This window comes from Archocentrus centrarchus, chromosome 19, assembly GCF_007364275.1.
Source record: "Archocentrus centrarchus isolate MPI-CPG fArcCen1 chromosome 19, fArcCen1, whole genome shotgun sequence".
Classification (NCBI taxonomy): Eukaryota; Metazoa; Chordata; class Actinopteri; order Cichliformes; family Cichlidae; genus Archocentrus; species Archocentrus centrarchus.
In genome coordinates, this window is record NC_044364.1 from 2536797 (window position 1) to 2557370 (window position 20574).

Sequence of the window (20574 nt, forward strand, 5' to 3'; positions counted from 1 at the left end):
ATATCCATTCTGTGAATCTACACAAATTGTTGTATAAATTCACAGTTTTAACTAGTTTACTTTTCTTAGGCCCAAACATGATAAAGGTAAAATATGAAAAGGATATAAATCACTGATTTTACAAGCAGTTCAGATGCATACACAGTGTATTTTAATTCCTTACTGTAAAAATAACAAACCTGGATACAGTTGGATCATTCATAATGTAATCCACCAGAACCAACAGTTTAAATGCAGTCTGTAAACCCACAGATTACAGGCTGAGGAATAAGAAGGTACAGATGAACTCAATCTAGACAATAAGGAAGGAAGCAAAAACACAGAAAGCCACATGAGGAATTAACCTTTAAAATAAAACAGGAGGTAAACCTAATGAGGCACAAAGAAAAATCACAGAAAGGCAGTAATAAATACAGAGAAGGGGGAGATAGAAAGCACACAGAAAACATTCAGAAACACAAGGACCAGGCAAAGTATGGCAACAAAAATAATAATACTTTCAGCTTTCAAACTTCACCTATAACTCAGATCATCTCCATTTGCTAGTTTTCAGATGCGTGCATGTTCAAGTGGCTTCCTTTAGATTATCATTGAAGATGCATCACATGCGTTTTCCAAATGTTAATCAGTTCTTGAGTCTTAGGATGAAATATTCACAGTACCTTAGGAAATCAAGACAGAGATGTAAGGAGGTGTGAATTTATCTATCTACAAGTAGGTTCAAATAAATGCATGAACAGGGATCAATCATATAATTCCTATTATTATTAAACTCCTGGCAAACAATAAAGTGCTTCTGTAGAGTAAGTTTTTGTTTTACAAGTTGGTTTGGTTCACAGTGATGTATGAGACTAACTTGTTATATTGTTTAATATTGCAGGAACTGTGTGTAGAAGAGGCAACAATGTGCAGCACAGATAAGCATGCATTGGTTAGTGAGTGAAGGCACAATAATTATTAAATGAGACTTAAATGAATCTAAGCAGCACAGCTGGACATGTAGATGTAATAAATGTAAGATTTTCATGTGAGTTGTGTGTAAACTGTACATCATGTTTACATAAAAATAATCCAAGTTCAAAGCCTCTTCCTGTGTTATAACCACGGAATGTGGGCTGTCAAACAAAAGGACTACATGTCCCGGTGCCAGATTGGTTCCTTCGCACTGCGCAGTACAGTTTCGCTGACGTTAATATTCTGCGACCGTGCGTTTACGTGACATACACAGAAATGGCGAGCGGTAGAAAGAGTGCACTGCTCTCCTCTTTGGCAGACTATGGAGACGATTCAGAGCCCGACTCTGACCCCGAACCAGAAGAGTCAGGTATATAAAAACTATTTAACATCATTTTGTATGTTTAACGGCTATAAAAGCCTTTCTGTAATAGTGCCAATCTTAGCCCGGAACTTCATGTGGGAGCTAGCGTTAGCTTGTAGCTAGCTTAGCTAACGTACTCCATAGACAACGTCCACGATGCGTTGTATTGTTAGTAAAAACAATAATAAAAACATGACCACTTTTCAGTCAAGGCTGTTGTTTTATGGAGACAAACAGTTGTCAGTTGATCTGTTTAATGCAGCCTGGTTGTGGATGTTTGGGCAGCGGAGGAGGGCTCGTCTTGTGTAAGGTTACCGGGTTGTCTTCTTCACTCCGAGATATACCATCACTCTTCACTGTGATATACTTACTCATTACTATATGTTGTTGTCGAAAAAAAGTTTATTATAATTATGATTTGTCGTACAATCACCCCTCGACTGCGCGATGCCCACGACTTCCTCTCTGTAAGGTCTTCCTGAAAGCCAGCAGATGTACAATTTTTGAATGAAATATTGTGTTTAACTCCTGATTACTTTTGCAGGATGTGGGTTGTAGATATATTTTGGTTTCTGAATGGAGTATGGCTTTGCAGTATCTTCCCATAGTCGTGATCCACTGGGAGTTTTCGTCTTGGAATTATTAGTCCTGAATTAGCCTAATGCGTCTGGTCTTTCCAGGACCTACATACATAACTGGTAACCTATTTGAACCCTACGCAGTAACCTACAACGTAACTTGACGTGCACCTCTTGAGAAATGTGTCTTTTCCCCGCAGTTTTTTAATTTATCAGTGAAAGAGTAACAATCATAGTATCAATGTAAGGAATAATGATCATAGCATCACTATAAGAATTCACAAAAGTCAGCAAGTTCCTGGAGGGAGATTGCTGAAACTATCAGAATGGATGTCATGGAATGAACAAAATGAAAAAACTAGAAGGACAAATATGTTCATGCACACACACAAAAAAAAACTGACCACAACAAAGAGTGAGGATCCAGGAGGGAAAAGAGCATTTTAGCCCAGCATTTTATTTGTTTTTGACAGCTGGCACCGCATGTAAAGCACTGGGAGATGACTTTACAGTAATTAACACACACAGGGCACCTCGTACAAGTATAAATATCAGCCACTTATGTAGGTTATGTACGTAGGCTTGCAGAGACCCGACACAGAAGTCTAATTCAGGCCTTATGCTTGTTTTCTCATATCATCCTAAAAGAACCATAAAAGAATGATTTGCTGCTGCTGATGTCTTATTGATTTATCCATTTCTTCTGTCTCTGTGATGTCCCCGTGCCTCTCCCTCCATAGGGGGGCATGTAGGAGGCCTCGTGTACAGCTATGGTGACGATGACCTGAACCGAATTGAAAACCCAGAAGACCAAGAGTCTGCAGATGAAGACAGCAGAGAAAGCAATTCGGTCAGTGTTTGAATTCTGAGCTTGAATTTCTAGGTTTTATTTTTACTCGCCATTCAGTTCCATTCCACTGATGTCTGAGTCTGTGCTTTAACTTACAGAAAAACAGTCCTCATGCTGTGCTCTTGGAGCATGTGGCGTGCTTTGACACTTTTGTGATTGGCTATACACATTGAATTTTCACTGAATATGGGGGTGGTGGGGTGTTAGATGGCTAATAGCTTGGTTGTGGCTGTATTTGCATCATATTCAGGAGCGTGTGTGTGAGTGTGCGCAAAAATAGTTAAACACAGCAGACAGAGCTTCATGTGAAGAATCAGCACAGTAACAGTTCAGTTTAAATTTTCATGCACAGTGAGGAATGAGTGTGCGCATGACTATTTCTCTGCACTGATGTGCGCATGCTGTGCATAATAGAAGTGGACCAGCTCTCTGCCTGCAGAGAGTGTTGTTGTCATATGGGGGCAGTGTCAGAAACATGTGATACAACCAGTCTGTGGGCTACTCTTGCTTGTGCTGTTGTTGGTCCATCAGCCAGCTGAGGACAAGACTGAAGTTATAGCATACAAAGAGCTCAAGTGAGAGTGAGTGTTTTAAAAGCAATGGCGAGTGTCCACTGCAGCCTCTGTCTGCTTCTTTTCACACTGTATTTTTGATCTTTGATTATTTTTCTACGTTTCTCCCATTCCTGGTGAACTCTGTTATTTTGGCCCAGTTATCAACCAATCAGCATTCGACTGCTGTATAGGTCATTTGTGTCCATCGACATGCAGTTGGGATTTTGGAGGGCTGCACAGGAGCATGTTTGTGGTGGGTGAAATCCCCTCTCCGTATACTGTCCGAATGGAAACCACTAGGCAGACGGACACATTTGTGGGACTGCAAATTCTGCTTTAGTCACTTGTAAGCAAGCGACCTCTACTTTCCTGTTTTTGTACAGCTTCAAAATTCACACGTGGTTATTGAGACATTTCATGTTCGTCAGAACAAAAAGGGAAAATTTCCTAACAATAGGTCATCTAAACTTCCTAACCAAGGGAAGTGGGAGTAGAAAATGCGAACTCATTTCTGGGTTTTAGAACTCCTGCAGCACTCTGACAGCAATTTTTTTGGCTGACCAAAGTAACAATGTTCCTATGCTGAGAGCTAGTGCTCAAAAGCCATACAGACCCGAGCATAGATGAAAGGAGTATTATGAGAGTGGATATTATTATGTTACCTTTTTTTTTCTCAATACTTTTGCAAAAGCCACCTTTGCATACCAGGAAATAATTTTTTTTTTTACATTAAACTTTAACATGAAATTGGACCTGTTTGAAGTGTTTGAGCAAAAATATTCAAATACTAGAAAACATTGAGTCAGTTTTGCAACCTTCCAAAAATCTTTTTTAAAGTCTCACTTGTAGAAGAAACGGTTAAATAGGCTGCAAATGGTTTTACAGCATGTTGCTGGTTTCTGGTTGTTTTCTGGTCTGTGCTGCTGCTTGGCTTCCCGTTATGGTCTCCTTTCCTTTTGCCCCTTACAGTGTTAACCTTCTGCATTTTTGTTTTTATAGGAAATGGACGAATCTGACGAGGGGAGAGACGCAGATGATGTTGAGGTATTTGAACACCCCCGTGCTGTGGGATCGACTAGATTTAGAGATTAAGCCTGATTAATTTGTCATTTTGTTTTGTGACTAATCTGAAGCACAGCGATGGCTGTCACAACATGCAATGGTAGAGCATGTCCACTAGATGGTGCTGTGGGTATGTCAGGGGAATTTTCAAATAACAGATACTCTGCATGTAGGTACGGCCTACAGAGTGGCTTGTATTTAAAGTACACTATGAGTTATTGATGCATCTTCATGTGTGTCATAAAGTGAAGAAGTTAACCAGCAGTGCTGTTTTTATACAGCACCCTGCTTGGACCGTCATCCCACTGTGTGTGTTTGCATTTTAAAGCTGATCCAGACAGCGTGCCAGCTTCCTGCTGTGCTGTTTGATACAGGTCACCGAGGTCAGAGCGACTCAAACTGACTAGCTTGTCTGAGGCTTTGTTTTACAATCTTTCTTTGATTGATGGCAGTCTGATAAGATTGTGAGTTTTTGTCTGTTTGTTATGCCATATCATGAAGTGATAACAGCTGTGGCAGTGAAAGGAAATTGCAGTGTGGTAATTATAACTGTGCATCATGATGTGATTTCCCAATACTGCTTGTATCGACATGTAGAGCTTTCTGCCCATGGAAGAGAAATGTTTCCAGGAATGTTATGGAACATATTGTGTGTACCTTGTAGGAAAATACTTCACACCTTTCTGTTATACAAACCCAATTCCAAAAAGTTGAAATGGTGTGTAAAATGTAAATAAAAGCAGAATTCAGTGATTTGCAAGTCTCATAAACCCACATTTATTCACAATAGAACATATAAAACATGTCATGTTTAAACTGAGAAACTGTATCATATCAAGTGCAAATAAAAAGAAACAGCCTGAGCAACACTTTACAAGTAATTAAGCATGATGGGTATTAAAAAGAGAGGTGGAGTTTCTTAGGAATAAAGATGGGAAGAAATTCACCAGTCTGCAAAAAACCCCCAAAACAACAGTTTTAGAATATTTTATGTTTCTAATGTTCCTAAATATAAAACTTCAAAGACTGTGTCCAAGGAAGGGACAAGGCCAAAAATCAATACTGGATGCCTGTGATTATCAGGCCTTCAGTCAACACTGCATTGAAAACAGGCATGATTCTATGATGGAAATCAATACGGGGGGGGGCTGTGGATTTTTTTTTTCAGCTAGATTCCTGAAATGCTGCTGTCTTCTCTGGGCCAAAGTTTATTTAAAATGGTCTGAGGCAAAGTGGAAAACTGTCCTGTTTATTTTTAGAAAACATGAACGCTGCATCCTCTGAACTGCAAAAGAAACCCGGCTTGTTATCAGCGCTCAGTTCAAAAGCCTGCACATCTGATGGTGTAAGGGTGCAGCAGTGGCACTTGCACATCTGGAAAGGCACCATCAATGCTGAAAGGTATAAGCAGGTTTTAGAACTACATATGCACCATACCAAAGTCTTTTTCACTGAACAGCTTACATATTTCAGCAAGACAGGGCTAACTGTATGCATGTACGTATGGTATCTATTAAAACAGCATGGCTTCATAGGCTCTGAACCTGACTACATGCAGTCCAGACCTTTCATGAAAACATTTGCACATCATAAAACAAACAAATAGAATAGAATAGAATAGAATAGAATAGAATGCCTTTATTGTCATTATACAGGATGTACAATGATACGACAAGGAAGACCCAGAAATGTTGAGCAGCTAGAATTTTATATCAGACAAAAATGGGACAACATTCCTCTCCCAGATGTCCAGCAGCCCGGCTCCTCAGTTTCCAGACATTTGTGTGATATTAAGAGAAGAAGGGTTGCTACACAGTGGCAAACATGGGCCTGTTCCAACTGTTGCTGCCGTTAAATTCAAAATGACCATCTTTTTTTAAAATGGCACATTTTCTCAGTTTAAACATTTGATATGTTTTCTGTGTTCTACAGTAAACGTCGGGTAAGTCGGATTGAAGTGGCCCGTGGAATTTTATCCGACTTACACACAAGACGGATAAAATCTGATTTATCAAAATTCTTCAAAATATCAGTTTGGGGTCTATTATCAAATTTTGTGGCAATGGCTTTCTGCTTCATCCCTGGATTTGCTTCTGCAAATTTTATAATCTAATATTTAAGTTTGTAGCTTACGTTGCCTCCTGCACTTGTCATGATTGTCTCTGGTGAAATGAACTGGTTCGCCCAGTGAAGCCAATCAAGACGTCACATGACTGTATAGACACTCAAGTGACAGTGTGCGTAGTTGTGCGTGAACGAGCTGATGCGTGGAGTTTGCGTAGATCGTACATGATGCTCAAAGTGTGTGGCTAAATCTTGCAACTGCGACATGATCTGCACAAACACTGTTGTGAGCAAGGTAGATGTTAGGTAAATATTTGGGTCACGAGTATCTTCAGTAGCACTCATGGTTTCCTAACCCCGGTCAGAGGACCCCCATGTCTCAGCCTGTGGTTGACTTGTATGGGTTCAGATTTAGAAAAAGAATGAGAGTGAATGTCTTAGCTTTCGCTCTGCCCTAAAACTTTATTGTTCTTTGCAGCTGCTCATTGTTGGTTTGATGCATGTCAAACTGTGATGAGAGCTGCAGTGCAGTGCTTGGTCCTCATTTAACCACAAAGACTAAACACTAAAGAAGGCCTACTCCCAGGTTGGACTGGGTAAGAACTGTGGCTGCATATGCCAGTTGTCTCATAATGTTTTTCTTTTTTACCTCACTGTTTGTACTGTAATCCAGTCCAAAATCTTAAGAAAACATCCAGTTTACACATTCATGGACAGGGAACTGTCTAGTGGAGTGCAGAAACTGGGTAATCTCTAGTCTCAAGTAGGGCTTCAGCTAACGACTATTTTTGATAGTTGATTAGTCATCGACTATTGAAACGATTAGTCGACTAATCGGATTATGAATCACATAATTATGAAATGGCACTTATTTAGCTCTCAGCTTTTACATTTAGCATAAGATTATTTAAAATGTGGTAGTAAACACATACTTCATTCAAAACTTTTAATCAGGTTTGCTGCTGATATAAATTTAACGGCCCATTTTTCCAACCATAAAAATTGTACCTTTTCGTCCCCGTAAAACAAAGTTGGCACAGTTTCACCAGTATTCCCAATCACTAAACGTGCCGCTGAATTCTATCCGGTCTTTAAGTCTGACATCATTTCCGGGTCCAAATGCTCCTAAATAAACGGCAATGGTATAACCAATGACTGTTCAGTATTAAAGATGATTGTAACATACCTTATCAACTGCAGCTATTTCCGCTTCTCTTTCTCCTCCGTAAAATCACAGCTAAGTGTGTTTTTCTTCGAGTTAAAACAACCAGGGACACAGCATTGCGGCAAATTGATCACGTGACAGTTTGGACCCGGAAATGGAATTTACGTCATCTTTTAACAACCAGATTGCGCATGTGTGAAGCTCGCCAGAGATAGACGGACAGGAAGATGTCTCACTACGTTAAAAAAAAAAAAATCACCAGTAATAATAAACGACTAGTATCGATAATTAAATTCGTCGTCAACTATTTTTGTCGATTATTGTCGACAATGTCGACTAATCGTTGCAGCCCTAGTCTCAAGTCAGGATGCCTTTGTGAAACCTTTGTATTGTTGATTAAGTTGATAGTTCTTATATCTATGATAGCTGTTCAGCAGGGCCTCCCACTACAGGAAAATGTAAACAGAGTGTATCAGAGTTCATGAAGAGGGTTGGTGTGACAGGAGAATGGAAGGATAGGGTGAGGTGGAGGCAGATGATCTGCTGCTTTGACCCCTAAAGGGAGCAGCTGAAAGAAAATGACTTGAAATGATGATGGAAAAAAAAAAATAATAGGACAGAGCCTGACAACTAATGGCCGCGCCTGCTTACTGCCTGTGGTAATGGTGAATTGGTCCGAAGTTCTCACCCCAGTGCGATCATACAGCGTGCAGCGCCAGGCGATGAACCGCTGGCTAGAACTCTGTAGTAGTTGTAGTAATAATAATAATTCTGCCCTTGTGGCAGTGGAGCTGAATCTGTCTGTTCAGAAGCTGCTCTGCTGCCTGTCCAGTGAGCAGTGCAGACGGTGGTCAGGATTATGATGCAGAACAGCTCCACTCCACCACAGATTCAAAAGTATCCCAGTTGCAGCCGGTCACAGAGCCAGCCTTCCTGATTGGTTTATTCCATCTCTGTGTCACCAGCTGCTCCCTAGTCGATCACAGCAAAGTGCACTGCGCTCGCTACAACTGAGAAAATTCCCACTATTTTGCTGCACACGTTGAAGGATATCAGCCTCCTTATGAAAGGCTCACGTCCATTTTATATACAGCCTCTGTGTTGACCTTCCAGTTTGACCTGTTGTTCGTGTGGGTGCCTCGACCACATCAGCATCCTGTTTCCAGACAAACACCTGTTGAGTTACTGTCCTTTCCTTCAGAAGAAGAGTTTGTTTACAGTGGAGTTGAAGCCAACGGGTCAGTCTTCATCTTTGTTCCCAGTTTGCTGAGTATTCAAAACACATTAACAGAAGGATGTATGTAATACAGCTGTCTCACATAAATCCCATCAAGAAGGAAAGAAGAAAACGACAGTATTAGTTTGTGGGTTTGTCTGTTTTTGTCCATTTTGATCTGAAGGGTTGGTGATATTTTAGGTCACGGGTGTCAAACTCCAGGCCTCTAGAGCCGGTGTCCTGCAGGTTTTAGATGTGTCTCTGATCCAACACACCTGAATCAAATGACTGAATTACCTCCTCAGTATGCAGTCAAGTTCTCCAGAGTCCTGCTAATGACTTCTATATTTGACTCAGGTGTGTTGAAGCAGAGACACATCTAAAACCTGCAGGACACCGGACCTCGAGGCCTGGAGTTTGACACCCCTGTTTCAGGTCTTGCCTGGTGGCAGGACTGAATTTATAATCACTCTACAGAAACCTTTGACTGCTGCTTACTGTGACTTCACTGTGAGGGAGAGCTAAATGGGAGAGAATAATATGAAAATAATATGTGCGTGTCATGTCATGATTTGGATTTTTGCCGGTCTTCTCTACTGTACATCCACATCTTTCTCTCCTCCTCCTCCTCCTCCTCCTCCTCCTCCTCCTCCTAATTTGGCCCACTTCAGGATCCTTCTTTGATGTGCCTGTGCAGTTGCTAGGTGACGGCATGATTCCTGTGAATAACAGCACTGTTCCTTTGTGCTGAACCTGTGTTACGTCCACAATGCTGGCACAACAGGCGGCGTATTTTAAGGGCTGTACGAGACTCCGCCTCCTGCCAAGCCAAGGCATTCACTGGAAGCGTCTGAGAGCTGCTGCTCAGAAACTGCACCTCAGTGTGTGAAGTCTGCTGCATTGGCTTCTGTGTTTTGTAGGTTTCAGGTACACAGAGAATGAGCTGCTGTCTTTCACCTGAACGGATCTAGCTGTTTAGATCATTCATCTCACCACCTTACCTGTAATCCACAGCATTTCACTAAACCCTTGCTGGAATCATGATTTCATAATATCTATGACTGGTGCTGTTTGTATTTCCCACCATCGAGCACTAATGATGAGCACCTCCTGCCTAGATGTTGCCAGTGTATCCATTTTTTTCCTCCTCTCCCCCTCTCTCCCCTCTTCTTGTGTTTTTACAGATCCCAGAAGCAGAGAGAAGGGACCCCAATGAGCTAGTTGGTGAGTACACACACAAATTCACACACATACTCACACAGAATATGGAACAACCCTTAAAAGGTTAAACTGCCTCTCAATCTTGAACCTACAGCAATAAACTGAACCTACAGAAGTTTTAGCCAAAGCCTGCTGTATATTTCTCCTCTGCTGTTGTCCACAAGTTGTTAAAACTAACCTGACTTGAAGTCTTATTTTCAAAAGACCTCATACAGTATTAAAAAGAATAAACAGTTTGTGTAATGTGTGCTCAAGTCCTGATGCTTTCTGTAAAGGTTCTGAGACTTTGCAGCAATGCCAGCAGCCACCACCTTTGACCTCTCATTATGTTATTGACTTCAACAATATCATACTGAGATCAAGATGCAAGAATTAAGTACTGCGACTCACATAAATGTGAGGCAGCCATTGTTTGCCGAACTTCACGGTGAAATACAGTTTTAGTATAGACTGTATATAAAGATGGCCTTAACCATCGTGAAGTTGCCTGTTGAATATTTTTCCAACAGTGCCCTTGCTGATTATGCTGGTTGCTGAGATGGTTGATACCCGATTAAAGCTGCTAGTTGGATTTAAGTGTTAATCTTTAATATTGTGTAAAGTGGACATGTATCATCATGAGGAAGTGATGATTGTAAAAACATTTTCCTCCCATTTTTATTCTCAATAAATCACTCCTGAAATTCATTAAGAATGTGATATTATAATAATTCTAGACCACAAAGCCCCTCGCATGTTTTATTAAATCATACAGTTGCATTTTGGCTGGTATGATCATCCAGGAGAATTACATTATAGCTTCATGACGTCTGCAGAAAACCTGTTGTTCTGCAGCTGAGTGTAGACCCCAGGATATCCACATTTTGTCCATTTTTAAAAATACAAATTTATGACTCATCCTTTGTAGAAGATAATGATCTGACTCAGACACGGTTGGGATTTTCTTAACATTTGCTTATAGGTGCAATAGTACGAATGTAGAATAACACTTGCATCTAAATGTGTGTGATGTGAAAGAATCTCCCTCCCCCTGTAAATCATGTCACTTGGGTGTTGGTGCAGTAGGGCTGTGTGAATCACTAACTAGACCAAGTTGACTTAAAAAGCCTTTTTGTCCACTGACTGACAAATGAAACAAGGACCTGGCAGTGGTTAGTGAGTCATGACTGACCTGTACAGGTGTGTAAGGGAGCATCAAATCAGGCAGGATATGAGTGATGCAGGATGTGGCGTTTTATACACCAATCTCTTAGATCATAAACTTTTGGCACCAACACTCCCCCCTCTGTCGTTGGTTTATACAGCCCCCAGCTGGATGTAGATGACAGCACAGATTAGGCAGTGCAGTGAGTGTAGATAAGCCATAATAACCATTAAAATATTGCATTAAAATAGATGGAATAAATTCTCTTTAAAAGGTGTCGATGCATCTCATTGTAATTTTTCACATCACTCCTTGAGAGAGGCAGCAGAAGCCGAGTAAGCTCGGTGGCGTCTGCTCGCATATTATCTCCCGTTATCATCACCTCTTCCAAACGTCTGGCCTGGCTCGGCCATAAAAAGGAGTCTCAGAGGAAAAGGAAATGCACTAGAGCGATTTCAGGCTTTCAGAGCAGTTGCCATAAGTGTACTGTAGTGTCAGAGTGTGACTCACAGCCTGAGCCCGGACCCTTGGCATTCCTGCAGTGGAGCCCGGCTCCTCTGTCTTGTCTGTCAGTAAATGTCACAGAGCATCTGGCAGAAAGCCTTCTGTCAGCAAGCTGAAGACGGCTCTTTGTCTGTTTACTGAAGGGACGGACATTGTCTGTCTGTCCAGAAACCCCCCCCCAGGGCACAGACTTTGACTTTCTGTCTGTTTTGGGGAGGACAGATGGTGATTTAGAAACAGAGTATAATCTTTTCTCTGTCTGTTTATTACTCAGATTCTTCCTGGCTTTCCTCCTGTTGTCTGAGAATATTCCTTCATGTGCTGAGCTGTGTAATAATCAGGGGTTGATTGATTTGATTTATGTATATTTTTTTTTGCACAGGATGGGATTTATTCTCACTTCCACTGCTACTACGAGCTTAATGTTCAGTTTATTTTAGTGTCTAGAGTTTGTACGAGGACACAAAATTATCAAGTGAATCTCAGGTTGTTTAAAGTGGATTAGCAGGCGTCCACAGTGTTAAACCCCTGTTGCAGCGGCACTGTGAGCCACTGTGTGCATGTCTGTGTCTGAGAGAGTTTAACGAAATACCAAGCTACCACCTAATGCCTCTGAGTCATTGGACCTGCCTTGTCTTGTTTTTATTGTTTGGGGCTACAGTATTTTCTGTGTTTAATAGTACAGGCTTAGTTACACGTGGGACCAACAGTGTTCATGCAACTAGATGTCTCTTTACTAGTTTACATCTTAGCGATGTGTATGAACCTGTGCAAATGCATACTCAGCTTTACTTTTGTGTCTAGCCAACAGAGGCAACACCCTGCCCCTCCTTTACCCCGGCAGGGGAAGTTAACCATAACCATATCAGCTATGGAGGGAACGGGAGGTGGTGGTACTCCTCCTCCTTGAATTTTCTGACATGAGGAGCCATCAGCGTACACGTGTGAGTCTGTGGTCCCACACGATCAGCAGACTGAGGGGGAAAACAGAAAAAATAGTGGAGGGTGGGACTGCTGGGGGAAAATAATCATCAGTGTACGACAGCATCGTGTCTGCAGAGAAGCACTTTACATTTCAGTTCTGGCACAGTACCCACATGCAGAGGTTGCCTAACTTTGGTGCAGAGATATTTCTGCATACCTAGAAGATGGTGTAAAATGTTGAGAACAGAGTGCAGTGATTTGCACATCATTTAAAGCTTAGATTTAATTGAAAATAACACACAGATGTATCAGTATCACTGTTTTTTTTTTAAAGATATTTGAATTTGATGGGACAAGTGTTTGTTTAGCACTGTGTTGCGTTACCTCTTCATGTAACAACACGTGTGTTAGTGTTTGGGGAACTGAGGAGATCAGTTGTTACTTTTGGAAGCCAAATGCATTCCCATTCTTTCTTGATATAACATTTAATCTGTTTAAGGGCATCCTTTGTTGTTTCATAACGTTTTAGTAGGTGACAGGTCTGAAGTGCAAGCAGACCACTCCAGCAGATGGACTCTTGAATGAATGATATGAATGGGTTTTTTTTCAATAGCCAGTCTTGAAGCTGTCGATTTACCAGTCAGTCTATTTCCCTACCCTCACCTGTGGTCACGAGCTTTGGATCGTGACCAAAAGAATGAGATTGTAAATACAAGCAGCAGAAATGAGCTTCCTCCAAAAGGTGGCTGGCCTCTCCCTTAGAGAGAGTGAGGGGCGCAGCCATTCGGGAGGGTCTCAAAGTAGAGCTGCTCCTCCTCCACATTGAAAGGAGCCAGCTGAGGTGGCGAGGGCATCTGACTAGGATGCCTCCTGGGCGCCTCTTGGGTGAGGTGTTCCTGGCATGTCCTACCAGGAAGGAGGCCTTGGGGTAGAACCAGGACACGCTGGAGAGATTATATCCCTCAGCTGGCCTGGGATGAACTGGTGGAGCTGGCTGGAGGGGAGGAGGCCTGAAATCTGCTCAGGCTGCTACCCCCGCAACCCAGCCCTGGATAAGTGGAAGAAAATGGATGGATGGGTTTTTTTTTTAACCCATTGTCAATAAGGCCTTCTGTATATTTATCCTTCAGCATAAAAAGCACCCTCACAGATGGATAAGTTACCCAAGCCATGTGCACTAATGCACCCCCATACCATCACGAATGAAGGCTTTTGACCTGCACACTTTAAACAAGCCGGGTGGTCACGCTCCTCATTGGCCAAGATGACGCAGCCTCCATTATTTCCAAACCACAGGGCAGTTTTCCACTTTGCCAAAGTCCATTTTAAATGATGGTTTTTGGAAGCTTTCTTGGACTACTAGAGTATTTTGATGCTGTGCCACCTGACGGGACGTTCAGCTTTGGTCTTGTTGAAAAGTGTCAGAAATTGAAATATATACTCAGGTTAATGACTTGTGTCTGACATGTTTTTCTTTCTTCCTTCTGTTCCTTGATTGAAAGCTCAGATGAATGTTTTCCTAAATCACACTTAAGTGCATTAAATGTGGAAGTTTGCTCTAGAGGTCCTTTAATTAAAGCTGAATTAAAGAAACACTAAAAATAATAAAAGTAGTTGGTTTCAGACCCAGTCAGCACTTTTTTTTTTTTTGCCTTCTCATGCCCCGTCAAGTCTTTACTCGTCAGTGTTCTTCATAGAACTTCAGCAGACACGAGTTCCTCCGTCTGCACAGGCACATACTCGCAGCATCTATGCACACAGTAATTGATGGTACTAAACAACTGTATCTGTGTGATTGGGCATTGGAGTGACACTGAAGAATGCCTGGCCTGCAGTCAGAGGGAGCAGAGGGAGACAAGTCGAGCGAGGAGAACAAAACAAGGGACAGGTCCACAGGGAATGAAAGGAGCCTCCCTTCGCTGTGCAAGCCCCAACAACAGCCACTCCCTGCCTGGGACATGCACTCTTCATACCACATTGCTCTGTAAAACCTATTGGCGCACACTTAGGAGTAAGATGAACACAAGGGTGTTCAGGAATTCTCCAGTAATGCTTTTATGCACATGAAGTTTGTTCTCCAGTGCATATCCATATCCCACCACCTTCCCTCTGATTCTACTGTTTCACTGAGTAACTTAGTTAATCCTTATTCTGCATGTAAAGACACGCAGGGCAGAGCAGAAAAGGGAAAAGGCCACCGAGGTAAAAACATCTGAAGGCTCATGTTTATTTTTCTGTCTTCCTGCCAGCTCTGTTTTCAGAAAAGGTGAGGAACATGTCACCTGACGAGATCAAGATTCCCGCTGAACCTCCTGGACGCTGCTCCAGCCAACTGCAGGTACACAGCTGTTAAACGTTTACTGAACCACATACATTTCACTTGCAGCACTCCCTTTGCCTGCATGATATGACAACAACAGTTTAAGTAGCGCCACCCAGCCCACAGTTATGTCTGCTAATCAGATGGGGGAAAGGGTGTGTGGTTAAAGCTGGGGCTGTGGGGTTTATAAGAGCTTGATGGAATAATCTTGGGTTTGTAGACCTGTTTATGTGTTGGATCACTACTTTCCAGGTAGTAAATTCATCCTCCTAAGAGAACTTATTAGCTTGTAAAGGAAGAAGTTGCTTCCACAGGGAGAGAAACAGTCCGATCGGATCAGAGTTAAGGATTCCAGACTGAGACTTAAAGTTTGAAGCGTGAACGCCACCTTCTCCATACACAAAACACATTGGCTGTTTATGCACTGAAAATAACCTCCCGTTGACGCCAAGTGAATAATTAAGCTTTCACTCGTTCCCTCTCGGGTTAGAAATACATTCTGGTGGCGACATAAATTTTCTGAGATGCGCCCCTGTAATTAAACCAGCACACAGTGTCATCCTCAGTCAGCTTAGCGTCACCACCGCTGATTTCTGTTCGCTGCTGTGCGTTTGGTGCTTCCAGCTCCAGTTAGCTTTGTCTTCTGAGGAGCAAAGGCAGGTCAGGACATACAGCTGACTTAGTAAGTGAACAGCTCAGCAGTATCCCCTCTGGGCTGACACTCCCCCACCTATCAGATGAACAACTAATGATTCACCTTCACCGGTACAGCCTGGATATCCCTGCCTTCCAGGCACAGAGGAGCTGCAGCACTCTCACAGTGCGGTTTAATTGGATTTCGCAAATATTCTGTTTTGTCCTGTCGGTTCACCAGTGCTGGAATGTAGCCACTTTGTGAACTGTTTCCAAATGCCTTTTGCAGTCATGCCGTGACCTTGGGATTAGAACAGATTAGAACGATCCACTGGCTGCCAGCTCATTGCACTCAGTCTGAACCGCAGATCGCTCTAGAGAGGATTTCTATTCTAAGATAACTGGACTGCTATATCTGTTTTTAATTTTTAGGGACCAAGTCCACATCAGAGAAAGTTTTCTTGCAGAAATTAAAGGGATAGTGTTTTTCTAACAGCCCCACAAAATCTGAGGGGGTCGCAGGAAAGGTTAAGGACCAGGTCAAAAAGCGTCCTGTGTAATGTGTTAGTCATTGGAAAATGAGCTCGCAACAGCCTGAATAGTTTTATCAGCAGAAATCCAAATTATATTCACTGTAAAATAAATATTTCACCTGTTACAGACAAAAAGTGAAGTTGGAGGACTTCTAAAGAGATGTTTGAAACATGTTGTAAACATTGCATGGACACAGTTTGCTCCTGTGCATTTCTGAATGCTTCTTCTGTCGCCAACTTTCAGATTAATTCAAAGAGGAAAAACCCCCCCGCCAGCCAGTGTCGCAGCAGGAATTATACAGCAGCGCAGGCACACACAAGTGTCAAATGCTAACAAAGGTGTCAGCTACTTGCATAGGATATATTGTAGGATCTACTTGATTCAGTGGAGAAGTATAAATGAAGCTTGTGTCTTTGTCTTTGGTAGAACCAAAATAATGCAGCAGCTTAAAAATACATAGGTTATTTCAAGTATGGAACTGAGGTTGAATTAAACTGAGGTTCTCCGTTTAATTCCATCCAGTTCATTCCAGCAGATTTCTGCCACTCTGCTGATGCACCGCTGGTGGTTTAATGGGAAATAAAAACAGTGCAGGTTTTAATATACCGTAAGATTATGTAAACCTTTTAAGAGGAGGAAGATGCGTGCTTATTGGACCTTGAAAATACTTAGAATTCATTATAATCCAGATAAATTTAATATAAATGTGCTTGTTGAGCTCAAGACTCCACAGGAAACCTTTTTAATTAGTGTTTTGTGCCTGTCCACAGGGGTTTACTCAGACTTTAGCTGTAATCGTGGAAGGTCAGGAAGCATCAAAAATAATTGTTTGTAATGGTTTGAAACAAATTATCCAGCCAATAGAGATGCCTGTTTAGATTACACTGATATTAGAAGACCGTGAATTAGGCTTTGGACTGGAGTGATGATAAAGATGCTTCTGTGGATGATGAGGAGCAATATCCTCTCACTTCTCATTGCTTTCTTCCATCTTTCTCTGTGTTAGTCATCACACATCACTTCTGGATACATCTGCCAGCTCCCTGTGACTTAGTTTAGCTTGGATGTTAACTATTTCTTAGAAAAATCAGAAAGTAACTCCATTCCTGGTCAGAGGTGGTGTTTATTTCACATGTGCCACAAGTTAAGTGGGGTCAAACCTGAGGCGTGTGCGTGTCTTTCTGTTCGGGGATGACCTCCTGTGTGTTCTGTTCCTTCGCCAATTTGTTTGTTTTGTAACAGGAGAAGATTCATAAGCTGTATGAGAGGAAGCTCCATGGAGACTTTGACACAAACAGCCACATCCAGAAAAAGAAGGAATTTAGAAACCCGAGGTATGCAGCTCGGCTGGGCTGGAGAGACCATCAAACACACACACACACACACACACACAAGCTAACGTTTACATGTGATACCAGATACACCGTTTATTCTCTCGCTTTGTTTCCCCCCAGCATTTACGAGAAGCTCATACAGTTCTGCGGTATAGATGAACTGGGAACTAACTACCCAAAAGATATGTTCGATCCTCACGGCTGGTCAGAAGACTCATACTACGAGGCTCTCGGTAAACCTTTTTTCTCTTTTTTTCTTTTCTTTTCTTGTTCTTTGTGATTTCAAACCAGCGCTCATTATTGCTTTTAATCCTTCAGCCAAAGCTCAGAAAGTGGAGATGGACAAACTGGAGAAAGCCAAGAAGGAACGGACAAAGGTGAGCCTAACAATAAAGAAGAGAGGATTACTCTGTCAGTCTGCGTCAGGGGCAAGTCTCCACCAGCTGTGCTTCATTTCTACTTAACCTCCATTTGACAGACAGAAATCAGTGTTGCCAAGTTGAGCTCTCATCACAGCAGCTCAGACCCAGCCCAGGGCAGATGTAGCGCTCAGCTTTACCCGCTCTGGGTTTCAGTGTAAAAACAAACTGCCTTTCCTTTTTGGCTTACATTGTAGATCATTTCACACAAGTAAATGCAGGAAGAGGGGTGAGATGGGAGTTTCCAAGGACGATGTTAAAAAACATAGTGATACGTGCTGCCATCAGCAGCATCGTTCCTGCTGTTGCACCAAGTTAGAAACCTGACTTGAATGAACATGTAGCTTAAAGGAGTTACAGTAGTCAAACTAAGAGACATTAGAGCCGTCCATGAATTTGTAGTTGTGCAAAATGTTAACAAGTTTGTTTCCATCACTCGGCTGTTGCTGCGTCCTCTCATGTAGAGCTTTTCAGTGAAGTTGTTCTTTTAAGCAGTAATAGTGGCAAACAAACAGCACCAAGAATTTAAACCAGTATTTCAATGTTTGTGTGTTTTTCAGATTGAGTTTGTGACGGGGACGAAGAAGGGCACCAACCCCTCCAGCACAGCAGCCTCTACCACCAGCAACACCACCACTACAACAGCCACAGGTGAAACAATGCCCCTGCAACCCCCGATAGCGTCAGCTTCTCTGTGCTACAACAGTAGTGTGATGAGGTTAGACCTGAGGGGTACGCTAACAAGTGAGATTACTGGGTTAGTGAGGTACAGTACTGCAAAATCTTGAGCCAGCTCGTATTTCTTTACATTTTGCCTCCAAGGAGCTTCTTGTGATTTCTTAAAGTGGTTTTGGGCAGGTTTTCTGAAGGGCTTTCAAAGATTTTCTTCCTTTTACCCAACCAGAATGTTCTTTGTTTGTTTGTTAAGCCTCTTAATATTGACCAGTGTTGTCTACACATAACCGAGAGCTTTGTTACTTGCAGTCTGTCACAAAAACACAGAATCTGGCCCTTTAGTTAGATCCACCCACTGTTTGCTGAAGCCACCTTTATTCTCATGTGTGTGTGTGTGTGTGTGTGTGTGTGTGTGTGTGTGTGCATAAAACAGAAAAAACAGACCTGCTGTTATGAACGCTGCTAATTGTGATTTTAAAAAAAATACTCTACTTGCTGCTGACTGTGTTTACTCTCACCAGCAGATGCCCAGAAGAGGAAAAGCAAGTGGGACTCTGCGATCCCCGTGACCCTGGCACAGCCCACCCTCATCACTACCACGGCCACACTGCCTGCTGTTGTTTCCGTGACAACCACAGCAAGCGGCACCAAGACAACGGTCATCTCCGCCGTTGGTACCATCTTAAAGAAAGCGAAGCAGTGAGCACGAGAAAACGGGCTGACCCGTGTTGTGCTGCAGTCATATATGTGTAAAACGCAGACAAATGAACTGATGGACACGTTTTTTTTAGAAGAAGCCTACAAATTCCTTCTGCTCCACGTGGACTCGAAGACTAAAAACTGCCTTCTATCTCTGGGATTGTATCTGCATTACTGCATCCTGAAGCCAAACTGAGCGTGGGGAAAATACTCCTGGATCCTCTGTAAATCTGATGCATGCAGATCTCTTTCTGATCAAACCAGTATGTCAGCCTGCTTTTTTGTTTTTATTTGTTGGCAACACGTGTTTATTTAAGACAGAAAATGTAAAAGCGTCCCACGCAGAACAGATGCAGTAGAAATGTCTGAAGTTTATTTTTCTACTCATAGATCTGGTACAGTATTTTCATGCCTGCCGTAACAGTTCTTTTTTTCGTCTGTGGCATAGTGAATGAGACCGAGTTAAGATGTTTGTTTTTTACACTTGTACATATGTATTGAAAAGAAGGTGAATAAATGGATCAGATGTTGCCTTTTCAGTTGGACTCTTGTCTGTTTTTTTTTAGTCATTTGCACAAACTGTAACTCTGTATCCTGTTTGCTGTTCAGCTCAGATATGTCTGCTTCTAACGAAGCTTCACATCTTTGTGTCCTGAAAGGATGCTGCGTGGTTACTGGGGAGCAGGCTCTTATTGACTGCAGGCGTTGGCCTGAATCTGGACTGAAGAATCTCTCTGGTGTTTGTGCCGGCGCCCGCCAGCACACTCGCACAGTTAGACTTTTCTCTCTCGGGGTTAGCATCTGCGTTCCAGGTGAGGTCAAACCTCACGCTCCTCGTCTGACTTCTGTGGAAGGGGAGTGTCAAGAAGTTGATGTGATTCTGAGGGACTGCAGTGGGTTGAAGCTGGCAAGAATCAGCAGGCTCTGAGCTGCTTTGAATTTTAAAGCAGCAGCACTTCCTGTTCATAGTTTATCATAACCTTTCATACTTGTAAGTTGGGCGCAGTCCTTTAACTTGCCTAACTAAACATCTGAAGTATGCAGAAAAAAGACTTACTTGTTTTCCAGTTGTTTATCGGAACCTCACCCTGCGTTCTCAGTCATGATGATGTATAATCATCCACGGTGGCCTGCAATTTAAGACTGCCATACACAGGTTTGCGATTAACTGTATATTCTTCCCTCAATCATATACTGACTTCCTAAATTGACTCTCAGTCATTAAAACTTTGTTTTTTGAGGATGGAGAGGACTCGGTGATTTTTGGTGTTATCCCTGAGGGAGGTTTAGAGTGCAGATTATGGCTTAGACCTGACTCATTTATGACCATGCAGCTGAATCATACCCACGTTTGGCCCAC

At 42.3% G+C, this 20574-nt stretch overlaps 1 protein-coding gene across 2 annotated transcripts; it reads left to right on the forward strand.

Moving 5' to 3' along the window:
• The first annotated feature begins 1206 nt into the window (after positions 1 to 1206).
• On the forward strand, positions 1207 to 19314 carry sap30bp (SAP30 binding protein). 2 transcript variants are annotated; one of them, XM_030755461.1, is made up of 10 exons: positions 1207 to 1324; positions 2637 to 2746; positions 4300 to 4344; positions 9992 to 10031; positions 14850 to 14938; positions 17330 to 17421; positions 17542 to 17654; positions 17740 to 17798; positions 18401 to 18491; positions 19037 to 19314. In XM_030755461.1, exons 1-10 carry the CDS (start codon positions 1231 to 1233, stop codon positions 19216 to 19218), a joined length of 915 nt encoding a protein of 304 aa, XP_030611321.1. In that variant the 5' UTR covers positions 1207 to 1230; the 3' UTR covers positions 19219 to 19314. The 2 variants fall into 2 exon arrangements, with proteins under 2 accessions (XP_030611321.1, XP_030611322.1); XM_030755462.1 differs by having other exon boundaries at positions 19040 to 19314.
• Positions 19315 to 20574: the final 1260 nt, after the last annotated feature.

What these genes read in the sequence shown, in the direction of transcription:
- sap30bp (XM_030755461.1), top strand. Translation starts at nt 1,231, where the DNA reads ATGGCGAGCGGTAGAAAGAGTGCACTGCTCTCCTCTTTGGCAGACTAT. An exon ending in GAGACGCAGATGATGTTGAG is followed by an intron (nt 4,345 to 9,991) that starts GTATTTGAACAC and finishes GTGTTTTTACAG; the next exon opens with ATCCCAGAAGCAGAGAGAAG. An exon ending in GGACCCCAATGAGCTAGTTG is followed by an intron (nt 10,032 to 14,849) that starts GTGAGTACACAC and finishes TCTTCCTGCCAG; the next exon opens with CTCTGTTTTCAGAAAAGGTG.